This window comes from Pseudopodoces humilis, chromosome 3, assembly GCF_049639895.1.
Source record: "Pseudopodoces humilis isolate 2021_Gansu_Grassland_sample_001 chromosome 3, ASM4963989v1, whole genome shotgun sequence".
Lineage (NCBI taxonomy): Eukaryota > Metazoa > Chordata > Aves > Passeriformes > Paridae > Pseudopodoces > Pseudopodoces humilis.
Window position 1 is genome coordinate 69769031 of NC_142202.1, and position 21080 is coordinate 69790110.

Sequence of the window (21080 nt, forward strand, 5' to 3'; positions counted from 1 at the left end):
ATACCCTCACACTCTGCAAGTGTTTAAGAGCATATAAAGCTATTAAAGGCTGTTCCTGTCTTGTGGAGCCAAAGTTGGAATACCACTCATGGTAGGCAGTCAACAGGTCTGTGACTTTAATTGGGAAAAGGATACCTACCTGGCATAAGAAGCATCAATCTAGCTTCAACTAGCTAGTGAAAACTATGAAATCCTATAGAGAAAGGAATATTTACATAACTTATAACATCATTCCTAGATTAAAATAGCTCTGCTCTACAGATAGAATTAGGAACATGAAGTAGTACAAGTCTGATGTAAGATGTGATCATAGACCACTTCCCTGAACACTAAAGGAAGGGTGAGCTGTAACACTGTGCTGGTTTGACCACTGGTGCGATGCAGGGTTCTGGATGGCTGAACTGTAGTTCACAGGCAGCACTGCTGAAGTTGTCTTTTATATGAGAAGGAAGTGAGCTAGAGAAGCTTCCTTAGTCTTCCAAATGTATGGAATGACATGGAAATTGCCTATCCAGATGCTCTTGACAGCAGATTCCAGAACTCTAGTAGCAGCTTGCTCTAGTGTTCTTTCTATTTGGTAGCTATGTGTTGGCTTAGACTCAGCTCTGTTGCTTTTTTCCTTCGTACAACACCTCTGTAAAGAGCATCCTACAAAGTTGCTGGCAAAATTAGTAGCTTCTTTTAACTAAGACCATTAACCTCATTTATGGAAATCTGAACGTAAAAGCCTGAACTGACAAGGCAGTGGTGGCTGGCTGGATTACACATAGTACTAGTGGTTAGCTACACTGAAGAGATAAGTGTTTGAATAATTTAAATTTAGGTGGAAGGCTCATACTTAACTGAGACTATGCTGATTCTCTCTAACCATTCTATTCACTAAACCATGGACCAAAACTGACAGTCCATTTGCAGCCCAGGGCTCTCACTTTTCAGGATTTTTTTGGTAATGTAAATAATTTCCAAATTTCCCTCTTCTTGTTGAATCACCCCTAAAGGTTGAGTTATTCTTGAAAAGGGGGAAAGATTCAGTGTGTTGAAGTTTTATTATGTAGGTTTACATACAGAGTAAGTTGTTATTTTTCTTTTTTCAAATGTTATTTTCTGAGAGAAGCTTCTTTCAGAAATCAAAGTAAATGCCACATCTTAAACTTGAAAGATGATGACACAATCAATATAATTTGCTATGAAAAAAACCAAAATATTTAAGCTGAAGAGGGAAAAGCTGCATGCTTGATGTCAAAGTATTCCTGTTTCCAAAATGAGGACTTCAGAGCATTAGTCTCATAGAATGACAGGGTGTTTGTATAGCACTCTGGGATCTCACCTGGCCTTCAGTCCTTCAAGGCTAGCTAGAGACCCTAATTCTAGTGTAGTGTACCTGATTGTGCTTCAGTGCAATGTGCAGTAGTGGGAGCAAGACATAGTCTGAGACTAGCTGTGCCTAAACCGTAGGGATCTGGGCACTGTTCCCAGTGAGTGTGCTCTGCAGCTGGGCCAGGTCTTGTAGGTAAGAGGATGAGATATGGGTGTGGTCCCATTGCCCTGCCTGCTTTTCCAGTACGCTCTGTTTTGTCCTCTAGCCTGGGTGATGTAGGGTCTGGGACTACAGCAAACTGCAGGGTGTGATTGCCCTGTTGCCTAGCAGGGTGGATGCAGTTCGTGTTTATTGCTGCTCTGGGACAGCAGCATGAATCTTACTGAAATGAATGTTCTGTGATGGATTCTGTGCAGCACTGGGTTCTACTTCTCTAGCTCATAAACTGAATTGCCACAAAGTGGAGAACCACAATTAATTTTTCTGTCCTATCAGGCTCTTTCTAGTGTAAAGAGCAGAAAATGATTACAGGTGCAGGAAGAATGTTGCTTTCATTCTAAGAATGTGCTGTACCCTGTAGTAAATGCCTTTTTAAGTGCTCCAAGCTAGTTTGTATGGAAGATACTTTGAGGTCTCATAGCCTGTGACTCATGTTGTGTATTTAGGGTCTGTCTGTCTTGGAAAAGATAGAATATGAGACCCAGCAGACTGCAGATGGAGGAGAGCTGGGGTTAAAACTTTGACCTCTGAAACATATGAGATTTTTGAGCTTGGAAGTCAACAGATCTAGGATTTCACTTGTGACCTGTATTCCTTGGCATTGCAAACCAATGAGCCACCAATACACACAGTATATTTCCACCTGTCATTTTAGCATGCATGGTTCTTCAGTTACTCATTGCCATGTGAACAATACATTTCCCTCCTACTATTGCCAAGTTGTTATGTTGATTTGGAGTTGTTTCCCTCTTTCTTGGGTGTGATTATGCAGTTAGACACATTAATAAAACCTCAGTCTTTTTTAATTGAAGCAGTGCTTTTGTGCTCATCACCTTTTGTTAGCTGCACAGTTCACCGATATTAAAAACTGTAACAACATACAACAGAAGGCACAAACTGGGGTAGACCTCTGATGCACTTGGTGTTGCATCCTAGCAAAGGCTACATGTCACCTTCTTGAGAAAGAAACCTTGCAGCTGGTATTTGGGTTACAGAAAGCTCTATGCAGGATCTCACAAAGGCAGGATCACCTAAGCTACTCCGTTAATGTTTGTGTAACCTGTTTTTAAGAACCTCTGATGATGGAAACTCCACAGGATCTAGGGCAATCCATTTTAGTAAAGAATATTTCTATTCCCTGTTAAGTAGGAGACAGTGGAAGAAGCTGATTAAGGACAATGGTTAAAAGAACAGTGGAAAGTAATTTAAATTCAATATATTTTTATTCTTTGTAAATACAATGAGTACAACTTTTTAACTTCACAAATCGGTTAATCCACTTTGTACAGGAAAAGTTTTACTCATTCTATGATAGTTCAAGTGCTGATCTTTCTCAGTGCTAGTTTCTAATAACAAATCAAAATTTGAAAAGTACAGCAGCTATCTTTAAATGGTTTTTTTCTACATTTTTCGTACATCAAATAAGCAGCTTATAACGTTCTTGTGTGTGAGAGGGTGTAGGCGAACAAGGCTTCAAAATTAGAACCTGGAGATTTCTAAAAAGGCATTGGAGACTTTTGGAAATAGTTAGCATTGTATCAGTCATCAGCCTTTATTTCTTTGAAATAAAATTCCTTCCATGGATTTTTTTATAGTCATTTCATTTCTCTGCACATTTAATCAACAAAGAGTTTGGCCACCGTTGCCTTTGGTTTCAGCACTGTGCCAACGGGACAGCCAGCAGATCACTGAAGCGGTCATCTCCATTGTATTTGGTTTTGCTGTTTTAGTCTTCCTTTCTTGTGTTGTCTCTTTTCAGGTGTGTGTGTGTGTATGTGTGTGTGTGAGTGTATGTCTGTGTGTGTGGAAGAAGAAGGAGGGAAGGTCGGGGAGGAAATGTATAAAGCTCTTCTGTCTTTGAGATGTTAACCGAACAAATTGTGGTGACATCCACGTCAAAGATCACCAGTTCATTTTGTAGGAAGAATGGAGCTGCCGTCATAAGCTACCTTTTAATCAGTTCTGAAGGCCACTTCATGATGTATTATAGCAGAAGCAATGTTTTGGTAACTTGATCTCAAATGTTGCCTATCATATTAAAAACACTTTCCCAACATAGGCTACTTTTAAAACAATTCTGAAGGCCACCACATCTTGTGTTACAACAGAAGCCAAGTTTGGTCACCCGGTTCCAAATACTGAACAACCTAAAGTACCTTCTTTCACATTTTGTCTCAGATCTGCCAGTTAAATGAGAGAATAGCAGAGTCTTTGTTAACTATGACTGGCATATGAATTGCCTCCATCCTGTAGTAACAGGAATAGCAGCCAAATTCCAACCACTTTCACTTTTTCTATAGAACAAAGCATTCTCTCCATGATCTAAATCACTCTGTTCAGAGCAGCAGAATCATATCTACTGGGGTATTTTTTTGTCAATGAGTTTAAGGACTAAACATTCCCAGGCTTATGCTTCCTGTAGATTTTGTTAGTTGAGGCTTATTCTCCATAGATAGAAGTTCTTCTCAGACTGTCCATCCTGATTGTTTATTTTAAGGTAATTTATATGTCACTGGATTTGTACATATCTGAAAGCAGTCTTGTGATTGGTACATTCCCAATGGTCTTTTTGAAAAACACTTCTTCTATTGTAGATGGACTAATTGAACGTAAAGCTGGTAAAAGCAATAGAAGTTTTCCAAAACGACAGGGTTGCGTGGGGTACCTGGGAGACAGAGAGAAAAAGAATTTCATTGAAATTTTAAAGTATTTTTTCAAAGGAAGAATTTTATTTTATAGAAAAAGACCAATATTTACTGAATTGCACAGGTGGTGCTACCTGTGTGTCCCGGTTTGAGACAAATTTGGGAGGAAACCCCATAACCTCTACCTAAGTGCAGTGTGCAAGGTCTAGAATGACTCAGAATCTAGTGGGATACTTGTGTCCCCCCAGGACACTGTGCCAAAACCCTGTGTTTTGTACTAGTGTGAGCAAGAAGGTTGACTCCAAGGAAAACTCTGGGGCAGTCAGCAGAATACAGGACAAGGTTTCTGAGTTTTGTTTAGCTCCTTTGTTCATTCCCCTAGAGCAGGAGCAATACAAAAACTGGACCTGCTCTGATGTGTCCCTCACACAGCAATGTTCTCAGTGCAGTTCAGGGAAGAGCTTGACTTGCAGTAACTACCCTGTTTTTTGAAGTACAGCTTAAGATTAGCTGGATTGTCATGGTAATCACTTTACCCCCTTTTGGTTAGCAGATATACTGAATACCAATTGACATTTGTAAGGAAAGTTTTTGTTAAAGAAGCTGTGTTTTTCCCCAGGTAATGTGTTTGTGTATGGGATGTTTTCCATCCTTTCTCCCAGCTTTCGAAGCCAGAACAGCATAGGATGTGTATTTCTAGCTGTGCTTACACTGTCTTTATAACAATGATTCTCAAACTTCTGCTTGCACAAGTTTTCTCCCTAAATCTTTTATCCCTAAAGAAAAGTGTAGTGTTTGGAGAAACATGCTCCTTCTCCATATTGCCCTCCCTTGCATCATGTTGAGAGTGACTCCAGTGGGATCAAAGGGGTGATACTGCAGTGACATTGGCAGGAGGGTAAATTCAAGCCTAAGGATGAAATACACAAGCTGAAAGCCCTCTCATAATGGAGTCTGAGTCAGTGGACTGCACTTTTCCTTTGTAAGGAATTGTTTACAAAGGGTATTGTTTACAGTATACAACGGCTAGCACAGTATCTAAATACTTCCAGCAACACAAAAATGCTGTGGAAGTGTTGTTCTCTTGGAAGGGAAGCTGTGGCTATGTATTCTTCCCTGGCTTCTCTCTTCAACAGGCCCTGTCTCACTTAAGGACTCCAGAGAGCAATCTTCATGGAAAAGGCCTTCCTTAAGAACAGGAAGAGACTGCTATGCAGCAGTTACTCTTTTTTCTCTGAAGCAGACATAACTGGATGGAATTTGCATTTTTACTTCCATCCCCAGTGCAGGCTATTCCCTGTAGACTAATAGAAGTGCTTCAGAGACTGCTGCCATCTAATCTCTGATACTGATAGGACTTCTGCCTGACAGGCAATCAAAGCTTCAGAGGGAAAAAATGGTATAAAAGTTCCTCTTCCACTGCTCCATCTCTGTTTTAGTCTCATGGACCTCCACTGCAACTAAAGGACTTTGCTCTGGCACCACAATGGGATTCACAAATTCATTTGAACCCGAGCACAAACTCTAGGCAGCATCTTGGAAGAGCCACTTAAGTTCCTTATGTCCTGATTCCTGTATCTGCGAAATGGAGGAGATTATATGGGAACTGGAGATTCCCATAGTGGGTGAAAGGCGTTCATACTGCTCTGAGATGCAATTTTTTGAGCATCACTTTTAGTGGTATTTGATTGAATAAAATGTAGAGCAAAATTTAGGCCTCTGAGCTGAAAAGTATTGCACAGCTAGTATCACTTCCCAGAGGAGGAGCTTTCCTTTTAACACTTTTCTATTTGTTTAAAAACATTGAGGTGCTGGAGCACACCCAAAGAGGAGCAACGAAGCTGGTAAGAGTCTAGAGCAACAGCTAAGGGAGTTGGGGTTATTCCGTCTGAAGAAAAAGAGGGCAGGGGGAATACCTGAAATGAAATTGTAGTGACGTGGGTTTTGGTCCCTGCTCCCAGTCACAAGCAATAAGACAAGAGGAAATGGCCTCAAGTTGCACCAATGGAGATTTAGTTTGAATATTAGGAAAAATATCTTTCCCAAAAAGGTTGTCAAGCATTGGAACAGGCTGCACAGGGAAGTGGTGGAGTCATCATCCCTGGAGGTATTTAAAACACATGTAGATGTGGCCCTTGGGAACATGATTTAATGATGGACTTGACAGAGTTAATGGTTGAACTGGGTGATTTTGAGGATCCTTTCCAACATTTTCTATGGTTCTATTTCATCAGGAAATGCCAAATCCCAGCAGGCTGACAGCCAATCTATAGTCTCCATAGCAGCCTGGTCCCCACTTCAGTCTGTGCAAATGCCACCTTCCGTGCAACGAGAGGAGGATGTTAGCCCTACACCTGCCAGAAGCATTGACAGAAGACACCACTGACCTGGTATGAATGTAGCTGTTCAGGGTGAGCTGGGCTTCATCTTGAAGGGCTGCTATGGCAGCAGCATTTCGGAAACTCCTCAGTTCAGAACCACTGTGTGTGGGCACTGGAAAGCAGATCAGTTACTAGTTCAGCTTGACTCTTGGGTGGATCAAAACAGTTCAGCTAGTGCTATCAATGGAAATTAAATGTTCCCATTAGTTCCCCAGCACTCCACTGTCAGCCCTTTAAAAATGCAGCAGTGACTATTGGAATTCAATGTTGGAAAACCTACTGAGTGATACAAAGCTATGCCTGGTTTAAAACATCATTTTCACTTTAAAGGAGCAACCTCATAGTTATCAGCCTAGACAAACGAGAGATCCTTTCTGCTTACCAGCTTTAAAAGTGACAATGCATTTGAGACAGGCAAATTCAGTAGCATCTAGCCGAAGTTGTCTAAATCTAGCCACAACCTCCTGTAAAGCCTGTATTTCTGAAATAATTTTATTCAGCTTCTGAGAATCTGTATTGTCACCGTTCATGCCTGAAACAGAAACAGATGAAATAAATAATATTAAAGGCATTTGCTTTATTTTATATTGATTTCTGACAAAATCCTCTGTATCAATGTCCTCTCTATTGTCACACTTGTCTATCTGGTTCCATGTAAACTGACTATATTGTATGAAAGTTAATATAAAATCTTCTCTTGGATGATAACAAACACAGTAATTTGCATTTAAATGACAATTCAAGCAGTCATGAATACAACAAAACAACATTATTTGCATTTAAATATAGATTTATAAATGACAGGTATGTTCTATTGTTCAGTAGGAATTTGTTATTCTTTACATGTTGTTCTTTTTTCAGTAATGTATTTTTATGGTAATTTTTGTAACAAAGTCATTAAATTGTGCAATTCTTACCAGATACAGCCAGTAGAGTGTTAGCATCAACTGGAATGGCCCATTGTGCTATTCCTAGAACAAACAGTTCTCTCCAAGCATCTTCCAAAAGCATCAGCTGTCATACAATAGATGTACAATATAACATAGTGTATAATTTATAGATTTATAAACAATTTAAATATGTAAATTTCTGTTATTTTAAAAACTACTTTAAATGCCTGTCATGGTATTTCCCCCACAGCATTCATTAACTCTTCTCTTAGCCTTTTGAGAAGGTGTCTAGAAATAAGTCTATGCATTGTAGAAAAACACTGAGGGTTGGCTCGCTGTGCACCATGTTGTGGACCAAATGGGAAGAGAAAGAGAGTGAGAACTCTTTTTCCCAGAGCATTTGCTCACAACATGAACACACTTGCTTTCTCAGCATGGTATGGGTTCTCTTCTCCTCCCCCTCAGCACTTATGCAGCTGTTCTAGGACAGGTTGGATGAGTGCTTTCTGCTTGCTCTCTGGGGATTACACTCCTTTCCATCAGGAAGGGAGAATTTTGTGAAGAAAAGCCTGGATAACATCCTGCATCGGTGTAGGGAGCAGTGCTTTAGAGAACACATCCCTCTTATAACCCCTTTCTTACTAAGCCAGTCTCTAGATCTGTCAATCTAGATCTAGATCTGGACACACGAACAATTTCTCAGTGTCACATACATGTTTTTCTGCTTTTTTGCTTAAAATCACTCAGAAATTCCAGGCACTAAGAGCTGTTTCCTTTCAGAGATGCAAATATCCAGGCACCTACACTGACAGCATTGCTAGTTCTCTGCAGCTTTTGCACATTGCATGGCTGTATGGAGATGTGTTTTTCTCTGTTTTCTCTGAGGCAATGCTTGTGGTTTCCCTGAAGAGGCAGTGGTGCATCTGAAGAGGAAACAAGACTTCTGGAAATGCAGATTGTCAGAGCCAGAACAGACATCTATACATCTAGATTGTTAGCCCAGACCAACTCTTAAGAGAGGTTTGGAGGACCTCTGGTTCAGCTGAAGTTCATAGCCAAAAGGGATGTGGTGGTGCATACATGTTGCTGGGACCTTGTGTCACACAATAGGGTGGGAGAGGTTTGAAGGGGTGAGAACAGTAGTGGGCTCAGAAGGTATCTTCCAGCAGCAGTTCCATGCAGTAAAAGCAGATTGCCCAAAACTCAAGCAGAAAAAAAATGAAGCCACCAAACCAAACCCCAAAACCTGCAATCGTTAGTATTGCTATGGTCCCTGAAACTATCAGCAGCTTAGCTTCTTAGGAAAAGAGGAAGGAGGGTATTTTAAGTATGTAAAGAGTCAGTAAAGAAGAACAAAGTAAAAAAAGATGCTGTACGAAATTAATAATGATATCCTTGGAATCAGATATGTGAAAACAGTAAGTGTTACAGAAAGCATCAGTAAAAGCAAATCCTTCATCTATGTGCAAACTCTTAGCAATATTGCTGTTCAGGACAGTGCTACCTGTTGCCAGCCACTAGGACATGAACCAATGGACAGAAACTGCACAGGAAATTCCACCTGAATATGAGGAAAAACTTTACTGTGCACCAAGCACTGGAACAGGTTACCCAAAGTGATTGTGTGGAGTCTCCTTCACTGGAGATATTCAAGAACTGCCTGGACGTAGTCCTGTGCCATGTGCTCTGGGATGACCCTGCTTGAGCAGGGAGGTCGGACCAGATGTAATCCTTTCCAACCTGACCCCTCCTGTGATTACATGGTTACAAGTTTTAAACCACCCTGTTCCAATCTGAATGGAAGGAAGAATTCTCTGTCTCTGCTCTCAACTTTTCACAGCAGCGTTATGTCCATTTTATGCCTTTCTGCCCTGTGTGCTTTGCAGAATTTCTCCATAACCTAAGGAAATCATGACAGGAAGGTACTCGTGTCTCTGCATACAGTTACTGTTTGGAACATTTACATTGGATTTTACAGTACCAAAACCTGCCCAGATTATTGTCTGAAATGGAGATGGGGAGGGCTTGCTGTGTCTAGAGTGTGGTGCCCATCTCAGCTTTCTTCTGAGAGCAGATGAATCTACTCTTAAGTTTCCTAACCACTGCAGTCTGCAAACCCAGTCCCTCCTCTGGATAATCCCACCTGATGGATGCACAGGTGTCTGTGTGACATAGGAAATGATTTGCCAGCCTTTCATTTGCTTTTGTAAAACTTTTTTTGTCATTCATTCATGCAGATACAATGGTAATGAATGCTGGTTCCTGGAAGATATCAATTTCATATTTTCTTTCCCACCGAGTCTTTAAAGTTAGAAGACTTTAGAAATAAGAGACTATTCCAATAGCTAACCCTTTCTTTATGCCTATGCATAAGTCTGTAAAACCACCAATTAAAATAATTCATGCTGAAGTCATATTCAGCCCTCCTTCTTCAAAGAATCAACAAACACTAGGCTCTCTGAATAACTGGTTTTGCTTCTTAACCAACTCCATCCTTAGTGCGACCTTTTGTTGGTGACCTGCGTTGGGCCAACCTGTCTCACAGATAACGTGGGCAGGTACAGGCCAGCAGAACTAGAAGCATGACATTTTTTGTTGTGTGGTTTCTGGTTATGATGGACTTATCTGTATGAATGTAGAGAAGGGACACAGCCTCTGTTTTACCAGAGGTACACAGTGCAGCAATGCTCAGACTTGTGTTTTATCAGCAAATTCGTTTCTATTTATTTCCCTGCCTTCAAGATAAAACCGCCCCAGAGTCCTGAAATTACAGTGCGCTTGGCTTTTCAGAAGAACACAAAAAAAAAAAAAAAAAGCAAAATTCAGGAAGAGATTTTAGTCTCTCCTCAGCCAGATGTCAGGGATACCAAAAGAGAAATGCAGACATTTACAGCTGGGCCATTGTCAAATTAAATAAAGCAATAGCAGTGTTATAAAAATCAACTGTATGATTATTCATGAAATAAGGTGATTAAAATCAGAATTATTTCTTCTCCAGCTCTCCTAAGTATGACAGAGGAATCATGCAGAAAGACACAAATCAAAGCTTTTGAGCTGAGCAGCTCTGAGTTTTGAGGAAGCTGACTTGCAATGAGGTACAGCAAGTGAGAGTGATATTAAGGAAAGGCTGAGTTCCTAAAGTTATTCTCTAAGATTAGTCCCTGCTATGAAAGTGAAAGAGGTAGTGGGTCATTTAATGGGAGCACTGTGGTGTCTATGGTAGATAAACAAGCCGTGTTGTTTGAGGCATACTTGGTCACATGCCATGGGGATTTCCCCTGCTCCCACATCCTGCTGCCTCCTCCTCCTCACACTAACAGAGATGATACTGTGGGAAATGCCTCCCTATTATGTCAGCTAAACCCTTTGCCTAGGGAGCCTCCTGTGGACATCACTGGTCTAGAGATGGACTCAGTCTCCTCCTGTGTGCTGGGGCTGCTGCTGGAGCAGCTCACCTGCTTCTCATCCCTGGCACTTGAGCCTGTTTCTTTGGTTGCTCGCTGTGACAGACCCAGTGTTCCGCAGGACTAGTGGCAGCAGAAGACAGGATTAGAGAGCAGCAGGATGCCACACCGGGATTGTTGCCTTCCTGCTGGCATGTGTGACCTTCCAGACCCTGTCCCATCACTCCTCTCACCCTCACTGTGTAGCAGGACTGCAGGTGGAGCTGAGCAGCATTCCTCTTTGTCTAATTTCACAACAAGGATTTCAAAACATAGGTTTGGTGCTAGAAAAAGAGCATTTTTATATACCTTAGCTTTAAAACACATTGTGACCATCATTATTTACCTTTAGATTGAAAACACTATTGATTTCCTAGTAAGCTCTTTTCTTTTAGTTCAAAATACATATTTGCATATCAACTCTAACACTTGTAATGTGCTTCTGGGGAGAGGAACTAATTTCTCTGACAACTGCTATGTAACATCTATCTATGGCACAGTTTTTCTAGTTACCATTTTGGTAAATTAGCTCAATCATATCAAAGTATTAGGTGTCTTTTTTGATTGGAGCTTTGTGTAGATTTCCACCCTTCCATTTTACAATTATCTGATTACTTTTTTAAAAATTGGTGCATTATACAAAGCACACTGAGTTCTCATCAAGAATCAAGTCATTAAGAAATTGTTTCATCTTGTATGGTTCACCTATGATTTACTTGAGGCAAAGGCAAATTATCATAGAGGAAAACAAAACATATTAGGGAAGATTTTAATTAATGGTAAAAAATATTGGGAGGTGGCCAAATACTGCTTCCACCATATTGATGTAATTGTAAGCCAAGGTGAATAAGGGAAAATGTTGGCTGTGTAAACAGTTGAGAGGAGAAAAGAAGAGGAGGAGTAGGAGAAAGGAAGAGGAGAATGAGGGGACTGGGAGGAGGAGGAGGAAGAACTGGTAGAGGATGAGAAGGAGGAGAACTGGTCTTCAGAAACAACCTCAGTCATATCCTGAGACCATAAACTGAACTAAGCATTTCTCATCCCAAAATAGCAAAGTGAGATAGTATTCCCCATTTTATGGAAGGAAAAGTTGTCTTACAAGTAGAAAAGCAGTTTGGGCATGCTACATTTGGTCTGCAGCACAGTGATTTCTCCTCTAGCACTTGTCCTTCTATAATATTTGTTTTATGTTAGATTTCTTTTTCCTGGCTTGATTTTCACTTGTTTCATGAGATAAAAGTTGGAGGAAAGCCGTTTCTAAATCACTGCGTGGTTTTCAGGGACAGACTGAAACTCTGCACTGAACTTCGGGGCTGCTGAAGTCCATTACGGATTTCAAGGTCTAGGGCTGGAAGTTCAGGACCCAATGTGAAGTCTCAGCCTTCTTTAACAGGCAGGCCAGGCCGATGCCACTCCTGCTGCCAGTGCCTTACCTGGTCTTGTAGGGACAAGGTGGAGAAGGCTGGGACACTTTTGGCCCACTTGATGCTCATGAACAGAAGTCTGGCTGCTGACTCGCAGACGGATTCAGTGGCCACTTCGTAGAGATACATAGGGGTACCGTTGACTTCATGTGGGTACTAATGTCAAAGAGAAAATAAAGCCATTTCATGCCAAGTCACCAAGGCAGCTTGGTCTTCCTCCCCCCTACATTCAGTGTTCCTGCTCAAGCCCAATACAGAGTGTGCACTCTCGTGTTCTGCAAGCAGAGGGCATTGCTTGCAGTCGGTTCACTCCAAACTGCTCCTTGCTGCTCATCCATGTGGATGAACTGTACTAGTTCAGAGCAGGAAGTTGAAAGGAGAATGAAATTATTACATCGGAGGGAAAAAGTGTACCAAAATATTGTGTCATGCTTTACTCTGTTACACAATAGCACACCTCTTGATAGCAGAGTTAGAAGGATAAAAATTTGATTAACAACATGTAGTTTGTAACCTTTCTTCAGAAGCTGATTTAGCATTCCAGCCCTGCTCAGCAAAGCAGTAAATATTAATTTAGCCTAAACCTTCATCTTGTGTCCTGACTGCAACAGGTTGTTGATGCATAGAGCTAGGCAAAACTATCTAGAGGCTGTGTAGGGTTTGAATGGAGTTATGTTTTCAAGTGTGTGCTACATATTCTTGCCAAATAATTTCTGATTCAACATTTTTCAAAATTACCACTTAAAACTATATGTTGTGACCATGTTTATGTTATGACCAGCTCTGAAAATGCACAACTATTTAAGCACTTTCTTAAATAGTTCTGCATTTTCAGAGCTCGTAGGTAGCTTGGCAGAACCCATCATAAATGCTAAACAACATTTTGCAAATGGGCTAATGAAAAACATAGCCTTGCAGCTAATTCCTGTGCAGTTGAGGCCACAGCAGTGCTTGCACCGGGCTGCTTAGGAAATGTCACAACCAAGAAGTGCAGAGAGCCAGCTTAGCCAAGTGTGGGGTTTGTGTCTGTGGGGACAAGCTGCAGGCTTTGGTCAGTACACAAAGTACTTTCTGAACTATACCACTGTGGAGATTGGCATTTCTCTGAAGAAAACTCATTCACAGGGACTGCATTCCTTGTGAAACAAGGTTTAAAACTGGCTTGTGAATGGGCTCCATCCCATTTCTGCATCCATGAAGGTATAAGAATGTATGAGAGACAGGGTTTGTATGGAGCAGGTTACCCTCTGGTCCTGCTGCACACACCTCCAGAAGGCACTGCACCTCATATCCTCACAGCTTTTAGGGATGTAACAAAAGTCCCCACCACAAGCCCCAAAGTTTCAAGCCTTGCTGTTTGCCATGTCTACCCCAGAGGAAGGAAGGAGCCGACAGGTTGCAGGCACCTCAGCAGCAAGGTTTGCAGCCCTCCGGGGGCCAGGGCAGTGGCTGACCTTAGGGGTGGGCTGTGCCAGGCCCACCAGAGCCTGTCTCTCCGGGGTGCCGGTGACAGCGGCCAGCTCCAGGCCGTGGGGCTCCAGCTGGGAGACGGCGGTGAAGAAGGCGGGTGCCGGCAGGGCGGCAGCGGGGAAGTGCGGGGCTCCGCCGCTCTCCTCCTTGTGCCCGCGGAAGTAGAGAGCCACCTGTTTCCGTATCGTCGACGTCCGGGGGCCCCGCTCGTGCTGCACGGCTGTGGGGCATCAAAGAGAGGCGAGGGGGTCACCTCGGGCATCCGCACTGGCTGCCCCGCGCTGCTCGACCGGGCTTTCCTCCCTCGCTGCAATTTTCTGAGGCCAGCCCTGTGCCCCACCCCGCCCGAGAGGTTTGGGAAGAAGTGTCTGAGGGCTGCCGCCGGATGGGAGGGTCATTAGTGGCCGGGCCAAGGAGACACCGGAGTGACACTGCGTTCCTCTGTCCAGAGCAGCTCCCTCCTGCCTCCCGGCCACCCCAGCCCCGGAAGAGGGGGGAGCAGGTACCATCTTTGTTCATGTTGACCTCCAAGCACTTCTTCAGCCGGCAGGCTCGGCACTGGTTCCTGTGCGTCTTGTCCACCGGGCAACCTCCCTGCAACACAGCCAGCCGTCGGGTCGGGGGCAGCAGCGCGCCCACCCCGCCGGCCCCGGGCTCTGGCCCCGCGGAGGGGCGGCCCCTGTGTGCGCCGGGCCGGACCGGGCCGGGCCGGGCCAGGTGCTCGGCCCCGGGACAGGGCGGGCCGGGCCGGGCGGGCCGGGGCCGCCTTCAGCACCCGAGACAGCGACGGCGGCGCCGCCCCCTCGGGGCTCCCCGCTACACCGCGCATCCCTCCGCGTTCCCAGGCTCGCATCCCCGCGGGGACGCTCCGGCAGTGGGAAAGAGAGCGGCCGGAGCAGGAAGAGGAAAAGCGGGGCTGCCTCCGCCTGGGCGCGGGCACGACACGCCGGCGTGTAAACCCACGGTTGTCCATCGCCCGGCTGTGCTGAGGCTTACCGGGAGGCCGCCCCTCTCTGTCCTCCCATAGCCAGGCGGTGTACTGGCTGTGCCCTCCCCACGCCCGCATCCCTCCTTCTCCCTGAGCGTCTCCCCCATTCTCTCCGGCGGGCTGGGGGAAGTGCCGGGGGGAGGCGGGCTGGGGCACCCAGCTCCCGGCCTCAGGCCGGCACCCCCTGGGAAGGGAGGGTGAGGCTGCGTGGCTGCTGCATCTCGCTGAGGGTGTCTCTCTGCTGGTGGGGAAAGGGCAATGCGGGCTCCTGGGGAAATGCAGAGTAGGGAGAGCAGGCGGCGAGGGGGCTAAGCTGCGACTGGTACCTGATTTCCTGATTTGCAAACATAGGTCCTATTCCTCCTGATGCTCCGCTTGAAAAATCCCGAGCACCCATCGCAGGCGTAAACCCCATAGTGCTTCCCGGAGCTGCGGTCCCCACACACTTTGCAAGGGATGTCTAAAATGCGACCTGAAAGCAGAGAAGCGAAAGAGGGAGAGAGAGAGCGCTCAGCAATCTGACCTCCGGAGGGATTAGCCCCAGAGCCGCAGTACAAGCAAATAATGAAGTGATTTTATAGCCAACTTTCTTTTCCTTGAGCAAGTGTCAGTTTTCTACAATGAGCATTATTCATGCCCCGCTAAGTTTATTTGGATCTTCTATAATCGCCAAGACCCATTTTGGAAGGGAAGATTACAGCAGCGGGAGCAGCAGTCTTGCCTGCTAGATGTGAGGATGAGGGGGGAGGGGAGGGAATTCGGGGGGTTTGGTGAGGGGGGATATGTGTTTCCCTCGCTTTCTGGAGCTCGGCAAACAGAGGACAGCACTTTGCCTGGGCAGGAGAGCAGTCAGGAGACCGATGCACATAAGAAACCAAACCAAAACAAAATAAAATGACCGGGAAGCCAAGTAACCTCCTCTCCTCACTAGCAACCCTTGCGAAAGGGGGTTGATTTTAGCCGCAGAGAAGGCGTGCTATTTTCTTCACCCCAAAACCTGCAGCAAAACTTTCTGCCTCCGTTTTGTGCACGGAGTCAGTGGACCTGTGAGCCTGGCGGGCGGGCAGTGCCCCTCCGTCCCGCTCCGCTCCGCCTCGCCCGCAGCCCCCGCTCCGCCGAGCGCTGCTTTCGCACCGGCTTTGACTAGAATTGCAAATGCTCTCAGGGAGATGTAAAAACTCGTACACAGACTACTGCAGCCCGGTTCAAGAAACCCGCCAAAATCCCGCTCAGCTTCTGCCTTTTCTCCGGTTTTTCCTTCTTTCTTCTGCTGTTTTTTTCTTTTTCTTTTTCTTTTTCTTTTTCTTTTTCTTTTTCTTTTTCTTTTTCTTTTTCTTTTTCTTTTTCTTTTTCTTTTTCTTTTTCTTTTTCTTTTTCTTTTTCTTTTTCTTTTTTCTTATTGTCATTTTTCTCTTCCTTTTCCTTGTTTTCTTTCTCTTTTTCCTTTTATTTTTTCTTTTCTTTTTCTTTTAGTTTTTCTTTTCCTTGTTTGTTTTTTCTTATTTTCTTTCCTTTCCTTGTTTTCTTTTTCTTTTTTCTTTTTTTCTCCTTTTAGTGTTTCTTTTCCTTGTTTTTTCTTTTCTTTCTCTTCTTATTTTTCTCTTCTCTTCTCTTCTCTTCTCTTCTCTTCTCTTCTCTTCTCTTCTCTTCTCTTCTCTTCTCTTCTCTTCTCTTCTCTTCTCTTCTCTTCTCTTCTCTTCTCTTCTCTTCTCTTCTCTTCTCTTCTCTTCTCTTCTCTTCTCTTCTCTTCTCTTCTCTTCTCTTCTCTTCTCTTCTCTTCTCTTCTCTTCTCTTCTTTCTCTTTTTTTCCCTCTGCCTCAAGCAGCCTTTCTCCCTTCTATCAGAACTTAAGTTAGAAACCTTGATCTCCAAACTCTAATGGAGTGCTCTCGGGGCTACTATATTTGTTTGGAAGTTGTTCAGGGAGAACCCCGGCTACGGGTGGGTGAGGATGAAGGCTGGAGAGGGAAAAGCGGCGGCGTGCGGAGCGGTGCTGGGGGGCGGGAGGGGGGCAATGGAAACAGGCCGCAGGGGCTCCTCTCTCTCCCTAGAGAATTTAGGAGCCCGAGATACTTTCAGACATGTCTGCGCTAAGGCTCTAAGACAATGCCTGCTGGCAGACAATAGGGACATTAGATAAAGTGTTAATGATTTTGCCCATTGAAACTCGTTTGACTGCCTCCAATGAGCACAAGCTGCCAGCTTCTCCCCTAAATGAAACCCGACAGCTGCTATACACAACACGGCGAGAGGGACGGGGATTAGGTTAGGGACTGCGAGAGGGAGGGGTGGCGGAGGGAGGGAAGGTGGGAGGGGGGGAGAGAGGTTAAAGAATAGAAAACTTTTGCGCAATTAATAAGGAGCGCAGCTGAAGGATGCCCCCCCGCACCACTGCCTGCGAGCAAACCTCGGCTTTGGAGCTGCAGGTAGGCGCCCGTGAGGAGGGCTGAGGCCAAGGCACGGTTTCTGGGAGTGTGTAATTACAAGCCCTCCTTGCCACCTGCCTATTGGGGCACCAGTGACCCGTCAAAAAGTGTAGCATGGGAATTCGGATACCGCACAATGCAAACGGGGGAAAGCGCCCGACTTCCCTCTCCAGTCCTTAGCATCCACGGGGAGAGAGAGGATCCACACGCACGCACACAAAGGAGGAGGAGGAGGAGGAGGGGCAGGCTGGGGGTGGGGGGAGAGACACTGGAGCGGTACGTGCAGCGGTGGTGCATCCCGGTGCCGGGCCCGGCACTGCTGCGCTGCCCCCGCGCACCCCGTCCCACCGCCGCTCCCGGCGCCAAGAGCACCGTCCGCTCCTCTTCCCTGCGGCAGCGGGCCCGGGTTTCGGTGGTGCAGCCGGGCCCGCAGTGTGACCGCGACCCTCCCGGGGCACCGCAGCCACCGGGTCCCCGCTTCCCCGGCCGGCCTGAGCTGCGGGGCGGCCGGCTCTGCTCTGCCGGCACTGAAGCCGGCCAGTGGAGACGAAAGAAACTTGTGTTAGTTTTCCCCACACAGATTTTAAGTTTGGGAGCCGCTTTGAAAAAAAAGAAAAAAAAAAATCCTATGGACTTTTTATGTACATATCCACACCATGCATGTAAACATATGGCCCATATATTCCTTGCACGTCCCCGTATTCCTGCTATAAATCGCGAGCACCTGGAGCACCTCACCAAACGCACATAACCACGTTTCCAGCCGCCGGAGCAGCGTGGCCGCCCTGCTCAGCTCCGTGGCCCCCGGCGAGGCGGAGGACGGGGATGGGGGCACCGCGGAGGGAGCGGCTGGAGCCCCCCGCGTCGTGCCTTTGCGGGGCCGCCCCGTCCCGCCGCGCTCTGCCCACCCCCCTCCATCCCCCCGAACCCCCAGCCCTGCCCCGAGGGGGCTGTTATGAGAAAACTTTCGTGCAGGACAAAATATGAAATAAGTAGACGGGTAAGAGGCAGGGCGGGGGGTGGGAAGGGAAAAATGTAAGCTTGACACGGGGTCATGCGATAACTGATTAACTCTGTTTAAAAGCGCTCCGGTTCCCCGAGGTACCGCTTCGTCTCAGAAGTTTTAGCGCTAAGAAAATGGGATTTCTGTTCAGCAGGGAAACCGTTTTGAACATCCCACGACAGGGGGTCCTTGGGGGCTTTTTTTGTGTGCCATAATTGCTTAAAGGATATATGGCAGCCCCGATTACTGTAATTACCATCAGAGGCTGTTGAAAGAAGTTAGTCTGGGCTCAGGGGACGGCGGGATGGGGTCTTGTTACCACCCAGGCAGACATGGCAGCTGACATCGCCGGGCGCCCACCGGCGGGCAGAAAAGCCAAGACGCAGCCCCCTTGCTCGGGAGCCCCTCAGGACCCCCGGGACGAGCGCCCAGGGCCCGGGACAGCTGGTCGGGCTTTTGCACGCGCTGCAGAGGCCGGCTGGGCTCGGGCCCCGGCGCTGAGCAGACCCAGCCTGTCCCCATCCCCGTGGGTTTGACTGAGTCGGGCGTGGGGGTCCCTTTCGGGAGGTCCGCAGGGGTCAGGGGGTCATCAGTGAAAGCAGCGGCGGTGGCCGGGGGTCGCTCAGCGCCCTGGGGCCGGAGGCGCGATCCAGCCTGGCGGATTTCCACCTCCGCAAAATGTCTCCGGGAGAAGCTCCGCAGCCCTTTGGGGACGACACTCCCCGGTCCTTCCCGACCTTTCCTGCTCACTCAGAAACCTGCCAGGAGCCCCGACAACGTCCCGGAGCGGCTGCCCACGGGCCCTATCCCGCTCCGGCTGCCTCACGCTTCCCGGGCAACCTAGGGAGCACAGCCGGCCGAAGCAGCCCCGGCCGCCGCAGGCTTTTTAGCCCCCATCCCCTTCGCCAGTTACTACCTTAGTACCTCCACTACATTTTTATTTTCTCCCTCGCGGGGCTGGGGCAAAAAGACGCCCCACTCAGCCCCACGGAGGAGGGGGACAAACCAGCGACGCCGAGGCGGCCGCAGCTCGGCCGCAGCTCCGGGGCTCCGCGCCGCCCGCCTCCTCCACGCGTGCCCTCCGCGCCTCGGCCCCCGACTGCCCCCCGGCCCTCCCTCCCTCCTCCCAGGCTTCCCGGCCCCCGCGGACAAAGGGCGGACTCGGGTCAAAATAATGGAAGGCAGCGGCGAGGAGAAGGCCGCGGTGCTGGCGGGGGGCGGCCGGTGGCAGGTACCGCTGCGGTCCCTCCCGGCTTTGCCTCCCTTGGCCGCCGCTCCGCAACCCCGGGAGCCTGTCGGAGCGCAGAGGAAATAGCTGTCCGATCCATCACTTGTCAGACATTAAATTGGATTGGGTATTTTTTCCCCCTTTGTTACTGACTCCATCCATATTACAAACTCCGAAAGTCCCGTTGGGATTATACGAATTGAGCCATTCTGCAAGAGCGGTTAGTCATGCTTTAAATTCCCCAGTTATGAGGTGCATGGATTTAGGATTAAGGAAAATGTGACTTTTAAGTTGTTTCTGCTTTCCTCGTTGCAGGATTATTTGTTGTAACTGGGAATGGTGTGCAAAGTATTGCATTTAAATCCTCCTTCGACTGAGTTGCTTACGCGATTCCGTGTAATTGAGTGACCGGAGTTTCAAACTCTTAAAAAGAAATTATTATGTCGCAGAAGATTGCATAAAGTCCGTGAGAAAACCAGCACGCTCCAACGCCGAAATGCCTTTTAAAACCAAACCTTCTCCCCTCCGCCCCAGCATCGGAGACCCGCAAGCAGCCGCCGGCGTCCCGGCGGGACCAGCCCCCTCCCCGCAGCCGGCGGAGCCGCCTTCCCGAGGGCTCGCTGCCCACGGGCTTCTGCCCCGGTTCCCAGCGCGGAAAGCCGGGGCACGCAGCTGGAAAGCGGCTTTCTGTAAGCCCCAGGCCCAAACTGCATCGGGGCAACTCCGAGCCTATATATTCGTTGCCACTCCGGTTGGAAATATACACTTCTTTTTCAATTGGGCGCGGGGTGGGGGGGGTGCAAACCCAAGCCACAACCCCCCCTCCCCTTCCTCTCCCTCCCCTCCACCTCCCGCCCCCCAGGCCAGGCTGCAGCCGGCCTCGGAAAGGCTGCTCGAAGCCTCCACCGCGTTATTACCCACTTGTTGATCCCGCCGGCTTGCTCATGCTCGAAGCCCCCGTGAGTGGTTAAACTCGGGGCGAAGTGTCGGCTCCGGGGCGAGGCGGTGCGGCCCCCCCGGGGCCCCCCTGCTCCGCTGGGCAGGTGCCTCCCTTGGGTGCTCACTGCTGGCTCTGCCGCCGGGGCCGGCACATCCTCGCCGCAGCCCCGCTCCCCCAGCGATGTCCTCCCGAGGGACGGGGACACGCTGTGGGGACGCGGAAAGGTGGGAGGGAATAAAAAAAAAAAAAAGAAAGAAAAGTGGAGCAAAATTTAAAAAAAAAAAAAAAAAGGAAAAAGAAAAAGAAAAAAAACAAAACAACGAAGTGACCCAAAGTCGGCGGCCGCCGGCTGCCCCTCTGCGAGTAGATGCTCTCGGGACCCTGGGAGGGTGCTGGGGGTGCGACTGTGCTCGCCACCGCGCTCCTGGAAGGCAAGCGAGAGCCACAGCAGCCAGGACAACAATGAGGCGAAGGAGAAGGTAGGATAGGGAGCGGGGCTCTGCGCCGAGAGCCTCGGTGCAGCAAGCAGGGAGATCAGAGCCTGGAAAAATAATGGAAGGGGGGAAAAGGCGTCAGAGGAGGCAGTCTCTGCCTCTCAGAAACTGAATGGTATAAAAAGGGAAAGGTTTCCAGAAGTTCATTACACTGGCTGACTTCGCGCGTTGAGCTCAAGGCTTCGGCCCCTATAATATCGGCAGAGAGGCA

The 21080-nt window shown here is 47.4% G+C and overlaps 1 protein-coding gene across 1 annotated transcript; it reads right to left on the reverse strand.

The window, feature by feature from the left end:
- Positions 1-10: 10 nt before the first annotated feature.
- Positions 11-20576, reverse strand: NR2E1 (nuclear receptor subfamily 2 group E member 1). Its single transcript, XM_005518256.3, has 9 exons — positions 20357-20576; positions 15105-15250; positions 14297-14384; positions 13775-14010; positions 12330-12476; positions 7481-7577; positions 6946-7095; positions 6570-6675; positions 11-4202 (listed from the first exon to the last, which is right to left on the reverse strand). The coding sequence occupies exons 1-9, from the start codon at positions 20379-20381 to the stop codon at positions 4040-4042; spliced, it is 1158 nt and encodes a 385-aa protein (XP_005518313.1). The 5' UTR covers positions 20382-20576; the 3' UTR covers positions 11-4039.
- Between the last annotated feature and the right edge of the window lie 504 nt (positions 20577-21080).